Source organism: Gossypium arboreum, chromosome 13 (assembly GCF_025698485.1).
Source record: "Gossypium arboreum isolate Shixiya-1 chromosome 13, ASM2569848v2, whole genome shotgun sequence".
Taxonomy (NCBI): domain Eukaryota; kingdom Viridiplantae; phylum Streptophyta; class Magnoliopsida; order Malvales; family Malvaceae; genus Gossypium; species Gossypium arboreum.
The window spans coordinates 13,786,772-13,796,969 of NC_069082.1; the positions used below are offsets into that span (position 1 = coordinate 13,786,772).

A 10,198-nucleotide genomic window follows, 5' to 3' on the forward strand; every position below is an offset into this window, starting at 1 on the left:
ACAAAAAAGAAAGTATATTTTATCGAGTTATATGAACGAGAAAATATTAAAATAAAAGATTAAGGGTTTTTTTTTTCCCAGTCAAATGGATAAGAAAATATTAGAATAAAAATAACAAAAAAAGAAGGAAAGAAGGTTTGTTACCGTTTGATTAAAACTAATACACGTGTCAAATGATTACAGCATCCATCACTTAATTGAAAAGTACAGAAGCAGCGCACGTCTCGGCTTTAGAGTTGGAATAGAAGCAAGTTTCTTCTAGTACTACAAGATATTCCTTGCTTGTCAACGTCTCTCTCCCTCTCCCATATATAAATAAGATCGGCGGATTTTGACAAACGGAGTGAAAGATCGAAATTGGCAGAAGATGAAGGTTTTCGTCAAAACTCTCAAAGGCACTCACTTCAATATCGAAGTCAAACCCGAAGATGCGGTTCGCTTCTCTCTCTCTCTCTCTCCCCCACCCTTTTTCCTGGGATTTTACGTTTTGCTGACTAGGGTTTTCCGTTTTCCCCTATATTTGAACATTTATTAGCGTTCATTTAGGACAGTATTAATTGGACTTATTATGCACGTTGTTGAATTACCATGCCTGAAATGTAAAATCGGAGATCGTGAATGATTTCTTCAATTTTAGTCTCTAATTTATTGGATATGTTGATTTAGCTTGTTGAATAGTCTAGCAACTTCGATTAAGTTTTAGTGGACTGATACTCGTGTAGCTTGAACAGCGGTACCATTTTCTTCCGGTGACAATTAGAAAATAAGTTCTTCTTCCTACGTAATGCTTTTTACTAATTCATTGAAATTAGTGAATAATACTTTGATTTGTGGGCTTTATTTTTGTAGTAGTATTTCATTACCTTGTATCATTGAATATTGATGCATAGATTGCCATGTAATTGCCAGTTGTAGTGTGCTAGTCTGCTAGATTTAGGTTTGAACTGGAGTACACGCAAGCTTTGAACATTGCCATAAGCGTCTCATATTTTGCAATGCTCTTTCACTTCTTTTTAATTAGTGTGGCTATGAACACTTGATTAAATGTACAGAGGCTCCTTTTAATAGATATTCTATAACAAAGGATCAAGTTCTGCATGCTATGGTTACATCTAATCAAGGGGTATGTTTTTTGAATGATGTGGATTTTCTAACTATATAAATAAGCTATTATTAGTTTATTGTTTTTTGCTACTTTTTATGCTTTTTAAGGTTTAAACACACACACACACATGCACCGATATGAAAGTATTGAGATAAAATGCATTCTGCCTTCTTACTTCTGCCTTTTACATTACTTTGTCACTTGGTATTATACAATTCCGCTGCTAATGCTTGCCAATTCTTTCAGGTTGCGGATGTAAAAAAGAAAATAGAAACTGTTCAAGGGGCAGATGTTTATCCTGCTGCACAACAAATGCTTATCTATAAGGGAAAGGTCCTTAAAGATGACACGACACTGGCTGAAAACAGTGTCACTGAAAATAGCTTTATTGTGATCATGTTGACAAAGGTAGATTGGTTACAATATTCTGATTTTTATGTTTGTAAAATTTATCTAACTCGTTCTAACTTTTCTGACCAAAGTATGCTGACTTTGTCCTAATAAATGCCTAACTGACATTATTGTTTTTCACACTGCTGTTGAACTTGAAAGTTATCTTAGTTATAACTTATGATGGAGTGTTGTATCATTATATTTTTCTTTTGAAATCTGGTTGTTGCTTTCCTTTAGGTGAATCTTATAAATCAATTTGTTGCTAAACTAGAAAATTTTCTTTGTGCTACTTCTTGACGTCTTACCTACTTGTATTTGTATCTGAATTTGTTTTTCATGACTGTCATTTTCATACTAATAGTGTCCTTTTTGCTTAAATAAACTAGAATAAGGGTGCATCTGGTGAGGGTTCAACTGCTTCAACTGCTCCTACAAAGAAAGTAAGATTATAATTGTCACCTCTTACTGCTACTTGCATCCATAATTGCTCGTAAGCAGTGATTGTTACTGTACCTTTTTAGCTATATTTCTAAAGGCATTTGCTATTGATATGATGTGAAAAGTGTTGAGGGTTCTGTTTTTGCCATTTTTGTGGATGTTGTTTACTTCAATGCTATGAACTAGAAGTTGAAGTGATAGCTAAGCATCTTGAGCAAATATAATTGAATAGGAGTAAATCATTAAATAAGATATAGGTAGCAAATGGAATGCTTTTAAGATTTTGGTTGTTCAGATATGGCCCAGGTTTGAGTTTTTTTTTTTTTTTGTCCAACTGCTTTCAATCTTTCACTACTATAAACACAATGCATAATTTGTAGTCTGAGTTGGTGTTATTACCAAATTTGACCACCTTAAATGTTTATGGATTAGCTACATAGTCTTTTATCCACGTTTCTCAATTTCACAATTGTTTTCCTTTCTCTTTTCCGGTAGCATATCAACATGAAAACAAATGGCCTTTATCCTATTCTCTCCTCATTGACTCCATCTAGACAATTTAGCTTGAGCTATGAACTCTCACAAAATCATCATGTGAATTTTGATCAAGTTTCCTTTTGAGTATGAATATAAATCTGTTTTCCCCCCACAATACAATCTCTAGGATATGTCGCTTCTGAAAACTTAGCCTGTATCCAAAGATTATTGTGGAGTGAGTAGTGATTTTGGATTCTTTGTAGGCTCCTGAGGCAAGTAATCTGCCAACAGCTCCAGCACCAGCTTCTACTGCACCTGTTGCAACGTCAGCTATGTAAGTCCTGCTATTCTACACTTTTGGTCAGATACAGTACCTTTGCAATTGATTAATTGCTTATTAATTTTTTTCAGGGCTGCAGCTGCCACTGAATCTGCTCCTGTTGCTTCAAGTACTCCTTTGTGAGTAACTTATTCTTGATAGTAAATTTCATGCTTCTTATTTGAAGGATAGAAGCTTTTGATTTAATCGAATTGCTTCTAGTAGGAGAGATCTTGAGTTTTTCCTTGTTTTCCTTTGCATACCTGTAATATCTTGAATAATGTCTTTGGAAACAGGTCAGATTCTGATGTTTATGGCCAAGCAGCATCTAACCTGGTTGCAGGGAGTAACTTAGAGGGAACAATCCAACAGATTCTTGATATGGGTGGAGGGACCTGGGACAGGGACACTGTTGTCCGTGCCCTTCGTGCTGCTTATAATAACCCAGAGAGAGCTGTTGAATATTTGTATTCTGTAAGTACCTTCCTTGTATCTTGAAGAATATGTGCTTTCTTGCGTGCTTCTAGTTGCTGTTGTTTTGTTGTTCTCCTTAATGTAGATGTGGGGATAGCCTAATAAGCTGAGCTCATCCTGAGAGGTTTTCTTGGAATGATGATTATGCCATTTTGTCATTTTTAATTTGATGTAATTCTATTTGAAACTTGGCCTTCTCCTTGCCATGATTTATTTGTCGATGATGATCGAATTTCTGCACACCCAAAATATGCCTCTGTTCCATTTTGCTGGTCCTTTTTGACTTGGTGGATAAGTGTGCGGGAATTGTGAATTTTCCTTTGATGATAACTTTTTTGACTTAACCCCCCCCCCAAAAAAAAAAAGTGAACAGGAATATTGGATTTCTGGTGTGTTTTAATTTGTTTTATGGTGGGTTTTAATGATATTGTATACTGCACGCTTATCTTTCTTTTCTTTTTTTTTTTTAAAAAATATAACAAGCATGCATTTTGTTTCCTAAGCTGCTTCTTGCCATCGTGTCATAAATTATTGTTGCAAATGCTAGGGCATCCCCGAGCAAGCTGAAGCTCCACCTGTGGCCCGTGCTCCTGTAGTTGGACAAGCCACTAACCCTGCAGCACAACCTCAACAGCCTGCGCAAACGGCAGCTATTCCTACAAGTGGACCAAATGCAAATCCATTAGACCTCTTTCCCCAGGTAAAATTGTCATGCGGTAGACATTTGATAAATTTGATGATGGGCAAATTAACCAGTGACTTGATGGCCTTTTATTGATACAGGGCCTTCCCAACATGGGTGCAAGTGGTGCTGGGGCTGGCACTCTTGATTTTTTACGGAACAGTCCACAGGTCTCTCTCTTTCTCATTTGGTTGTGTATGGGCTTGTTAGCATGATTGTCATGTAAATACCTACCTAGAACTACACTCAGTTTGCAATTCTCTTTTCAGTTTCAAGCTTTGCGAGCAATGGTGCAAGCCAACCCACAAATATTGCAGGTTATTCTCTGGTCCCTTGTTTCCCCTCTTCAATCCTAGTGTGTTTTTCATTGTCTTTTCATTTTTTGTTTTTTATCTTTCACCTTTCCTCAATGTCTCCCTTTTTTAAAATTTTGGCAGCCTATGCTACAAGAGTTGGGGAAACAAAATCCTAATTTAATGAGACTTATTCAAGAGCATCAGGGTGACTTTCTTCGCTTGATCAATGAACCTGCCGAAGGTGGAGAGGGGTGAGTCTTGTTTTTAGTTGCTCATTTCTTGAACTTATATACTGTGTATGTATATCAAGTGTTTATTTGACATCTCCTGTTGTAAAGAAACATTTTGGGGCAATTAGCTGAGGCGATGCCACAAGCTGTGCAAGTCACACCTGAGGAACGTGAAGCCATAGAACGGGTATGTCATCTTTTACATAAGGGCTGACTTGGATGTGTTCACTATTCTCTGTAATCATGGATTATTTAGCTATCTCCCGCACTGCCTCTGGAAATGCCTTCATTTCCTTGGCCTTTATCTGAGTTATGAAATATGCATCACATCTTTCTTTTAGGCAATGGTTTTACTTTTAGATGTTTAATAAACTCAAATTTGTTGCATTGATCTTGTGCCTACAAATACTTTTGTAGTCTCCTTATTCTCTTGTTCATTCCCCATCTCTTGCAGCTTGAAGCAATGGGGTTTGACCGTGCAACTGTGCTCCAAGTGTTCTTTGCGTGCAACAAGAATGAGGAACTTGCAGCCAACTACCTTTTAGATCATATGCATGATTTTCAGGATTGAGTTGGTAAAAGAAATGGCTTGGGGAAGTACAATATCATTTTCTCTTTCGTTCTTTGGGTCCATTGTCATTCATGCCCCCCTTCTTCTCCCCCCAAAACTCTACCGACTTTATTCTTAATCAAGTGATGTAAGTGTTTGGTGTAGAGACGAGGGATGTGAAGATGTTAACTTCATTTTTTTTCTTTTTTCTTTTTATTTCCGAAGGACCCATTATTTATAATGTTATATACAAGTTTCTTTCTAAGCTTGTGTGTATTGTACTTCACATTTTATGTTATTATAAGCACTTGTCACAAGGAGCTCCGCCCAACTTTCAAGTTTTTCGATCTATACTCTTCCCTAAAATACCTTGTGCATGAATTTGGTCGCCCGTCAGAATGCTGAGAGTTGGGGATGGAAACTTTAGAACCGTGGAAACGGTATGAATAATACGTAGTGAAATTTTTTGTCGCAGAACATGTAAAAATTTTGCTATTTGCAAAACATGTTGGCTATGTACACTAGCGTAAGATGTGGCAAAATGGTTCGGTTTGGATTGGGTTATTTTTGCATTTGGATTATTTAGGGTTCTATCGAAATTTGATTCAAATTATTCAAGTCTTAATTATATATATTTGATTAGTTCCTCTTTTAGTTCAAGATAACTCTATAGATTACTAGTTGTCAGACAGTAATAGTCACTAACTCAAGACCTAGATATGCTTCAGTCGTTGACCTGTGACCGGGCCAAATTCCATTAGATGGATGCACACAAGATGTAAAGCAAGAAGATAGTTGAGGGAGCTCATAATATTAGCTAACTGGAATTGAAGGTAGTTCGTGGTCTCAGTTTGCATACACCCAAGGAGTTCTAATGGAGGGGACCGTGAACTCCGTCATCGACTTGGAACGATATACATTTTCAACATGCCCAAGGTTTGTTCAAAGTGTCAGTCCTATAAATAGTGTGGTTAAGGCATGAACACTGATAATATATATAAATACTCGAATGTTTCCTTTAATGAGACACAGAACATTACTCAATAATTAGTCTGATAAGCGTGGACAAACTTTTGATCATCAGATTTTTCAGTTTTCCAGTTTTTTCAATTTCAGAGCAGAAAATGGGTCACCCAAATAAGAACTTTCCCTTCCATCTTTTGTCCAAACAGGCTAGAGCATCAAGTTCAAGCAGTCAACCCAACGAGGCAGACTTGTTTGCTTGGTGGTTCACGATGGACCGAAAAACTTTGGTAACGCGACTCATCAGGGAGTCTCTGGTCCTTTAGACCTGAACGTATCCATTGGTCAAGGGTTGTCAGCTTCCCCTAACCAAGAGGAACCCCCGTAGTAATTTTTTGCTCTCAGGAGCAAATGATGTTCATAAAGGAGCAAATGGCTGTATAGGAGGCACGGTTTGAAAAACAATAGATTTTTCAATAGGAATTATTGAAACAAAATGAGGAGTTGAGAAGGAATGTAATGTTTAACACTTCCGACTTTTATGACAACGTGAATGTGCAAGATGAAGCTCCGGGCATGCATGCAAGTAATAGTAAAGCGAGATGGACAAGTTGTGGCGAGATGTACGAGTGTTGCACCTCGAGTCTTAGGACACGGATAGTCTATTCTGTTCTAACAATCCATTGGCTCCCAAGATGGCAACGATGAACTTGCCGTGTGATTTCAAAGTCCCAAAGGACATGTTTGAGGGGAAAAGGGACCCGTGAGCCCATTTGATGCAATACAATAACCACATGAACGTATTGATAGCATCAGATTTAGTAAAATGTAAAGCCTTTTCTATGAAGCTTAAGGGAAGTGCGAAGGATTGGTATTTTTCCCTTCTCTAGGGATCAATTCGAAGCTTCTCTTAGTTGGGCTGGATGTTTTTAGGAAGGTTCAAAGCTTATAGAACGATCATGAGCACACCTATGGGACTAATGTCGGTGAAACAAAGGGAGAGTAAGTCTCTCTAGGCTTATGTCAAGTGGTTCCATGTAGTGATAATGAACACGAAGACTTTGGAGGAGCAGTGGGATATTAATGCCTTCATAATTGGGGTACGAAGTTACCACATATAATATTCCTTTACTGATAACATACGGAAAAGTTTGGCTAATCTCTACGAGTGGGCCCATAAGTTCACAAAGGCAAAATAGATGAAGAGGGCATCACGTAGCACTTTTTAAAGGGAATACAAGCAATTTAGAAATCGAGAGGGAGCTTACAACAGGCAGGGTCCTCCTAACCAATCATTGCAAGCGAGAGGTGATAGACAGCAGAGAAGTCAGATGCATGGTGATTCTCTCAGGGCTCCCTGGAGATCTCAGTCAGAGCATACCAGAAGATATATCCCCTATGGCAGGTTCGAAGTTTATACTCCTTTGAACGCTACTCACACTTACATTTTGAACTAGATAAAAAGCCTTGGGATTCTACTTAAGCCATCTCCAATGAGGCACAGCACGAGGAGATCCAACTCGAGAGACATATGTGTCTTCCACAATGATGTTGGACACAAGACTGAAGATTGTTTCACCCTGAAGGATGCCATTGATGAAGCAGTGAGAAACGGTGAGCTTGTCGAGTTTATTGATCAGGGTGTTTCCCAGCAAGGTCAAAGTTCACAGGACGATCCTAAAGGTAAACAAAATGTTAGGAGTAACATCCATATGATAGTTGGAACAGATGAAGAGCGAGCAACCTCTAGCACTAAGGGGAAGGCATGCCTTAACGGCGTCATGCCTATCGGTTCACCCAAGAGGCCGTGCCAACAGGAGAGATAGAAAGTGGACTTCAGTTATAAGGATGAAGAGTTAGTGTGTGATGAAGATGGCAATCATCCTATGGTAGTGACAACAACCATTTTCGGTTTTGAGGTGAAAAGGATTCTTGTGGTTAGTTGGAGCGTCGTTGAGGTTCTAACTTAAGATACTTTTTAGAAAATAAGGTTAAAGAAGAAAACACTAAAGAAGGTGAGCCTGCTGTACAGTTTTATGAACCACCTCATCGAAGTAAAAGACTTTATTACCTCACTAGTGACTTTGGAAGATGGCAAGCATACCACCATGGAGTATGTCAAGTTTTTCGTGGTGGACCATCTGTAACTCTCGGGTTTGTGCAAGTGTACACATTCGTTATTAAGTAATAAGTAAGTATCGAGTCATCGTCTCCACAGGGATTGTATTCGTGCTAAGTCACTCAATTATAAAAATATTATTAAGAACTTGGTAAATAGAAACACAATTTGATTTGGAAGTATTGATTAAAATTATGTAAAATTAATCTAGATGCAATGATCCCTAATGTGATTTATTCTAACATGCAACTATATGAATGAAATAGATTTTAGCAGAATTAACACAATAAGCAACAATTATAACATAAATAAGCTAGGACAATTACTTTAATTAAACTCAAATTATTATCAACATGCTTATCAATATTTGGAAAAACATTCCATGGCAACTCGATCTTTCATGAGTTTGGAAACCATATTAGGTCCTTTCGGAATCCTTTTCTTAGTAAATACACATTTTACTGATCCTTATTTACTAAGGGTTTCTTAGTATTCGTGCGAGGTAATAGGGACGTGTTAGGTTTGAAACATTTTAATCACACAAATCTAAAAACTATGCAGATAACAGAGCCTAGTTAGGGTTGTTATGTAACCTGCTATTTAATCGGGTTAGGATCTAAATTGAGCATGCACATTTCAATTATGTGTCCATTAGCTGTCGTCTGGTTAAGATTGCTCAGCTAATTCAGGTGCATTTCAATCACATATGAATGAAATACAAACTTGAATTTAATTGAAAACATGATTGATTGAGGCACAAACATTATAAGCATGAATCAAATAATTATTATTTAATCAAAGCAATCATCCTAACTTAAATAAAATTAAGCTATCATTATTGTAAACAAGAACAGTAAACACATAGCAAACATTTTTGAATTAAGTTAAAGAAAAGAAAGATTAAACCCAAATGAAAGTGGTTGTCACCCAAGACTCTGACTGACTAGGGCTCCTTCGTTCCTTCGCTTTGATCTTTTGCTGATGGCTCTCCAAGGTGGCCAACCAATGGCTCTTTAAGAGGCTAATTTGATAAAAATCCTTATGCAAAGATGATGATATGCGTAAGGGGAAAAGAAAGCTAAGAGAGTTAAGAGAGGAGAGAATGATGAATGAATGAGGGATGATGGATAAATGAGAAACGGGGTCTTATTTAAGGGAGCTAGTTTGCTAAAAATAGGATTGTCCATCATTTGAAACTTCATCCAAGAGTGGCCGGCCATTATTTTTGGGAGTGTGGCTGATTTTTGCTTGATTTAAGTGCCACAACATCATCAGGATCGGACTCGGTCAATTGCAAATCTCCGGGTAACTCTCTGATTTCTTCAACTCTTCAAGGACCTTGTGTAGTTAAACCAAAATTTGATTTATGAACATCCATATGCAGCCGAATTTTTGGTTGACTTGGTCCTCCATTTGGATGGTTTTGTAATCAACATAAATCTCTCAGACTTGTCCAAAAATAGTAGATAATTTAGAGGACCAAAGAATATAATTTAACCACTTTAATTAATTAAAACCCAATTTATTAATAAAATATATTAAAATAAATTATTTAATATAACTATATTTTATTATTTAATTTAATCATGCATGGTCCACTTTATAGCTTGAAAACATAATATGCTCAAATTAATATAAAAGAAGCCATTTTCTGCATGAAAATTATATAATAAAGCCTAAAATCACATTTTAATAATTTTATGTCCCAATTTCATATTTTCATATATTTCATTAACTTATTAAATAATTACTTGGTTTCAACAACAAATTTAAGTAAAAGGTGACAAATTATATAGGAAAAATCCTATATATTTTTCAGTTTACACTATCCTATGGTTTATAATGCAATTTTTGGACATTTGATCATGATGATGGCAAGGATGATAGTGGTCACTTTTTGCATGAAAATAAATTTTCCCATGCAATTGGATCAAAGAGCAACTAGGCAATGGCACATGTTGTTGGTACAATAAGCTCATGATCAGGAACAACGAGAGCAGAGTTCACAACAGACGAAACTGGATGGGCAGTTGTTAGATTTGGATAGCTTGGATAACAGATGCGATGAGCGAGCTAAAAAGCCAGAAACAATCGAGGCTGTGGAAACTTTGCAACTTTTTAGTGGGAGTACAAATAAGGTGGTGAGAATTCC

The 10,198-nt window shown here is 36.9% G+C and overlaps 1 protein-coding gene across 1 annotated transcript; it reads left to right on the forward strand.

Moving 5' to 3' along the window:
* The first annotated feature begins 229 nt into the window (after nt 1-229).
* Nucleotides 230-5,229, forward strand: LOC108464603 (ubiquitin receptor RAD23c-like). Its single transcript, XM_017764968.2, has 12 exons — nt 230-433; nt 1,352-1,513; nt 1,885-1,938; nt 2,677-2,747; nt 2,825-2,872; nt 3,029-3,206; nt 3,754-3,906; nt 3,990-4,058; nt 4,158-4,205; nt 4,326-4,435; nt 4,523-4,601; nt 4,869-5,229. The coding sequence occupies exons 1-12, from the start codon at nt 368-370 to the stop codon at nt 4,983-4,985; spliced, it is 1,155 nt and encodes a 384-aa protein (XP_017620457.2). The 5' UTR covers nt 230-367; the 3' UTR covers nt 4,986-5,229.
* The last annotated feature ends 4,969 nt before the right edge of the window (nt 5,230-10,198 follow it).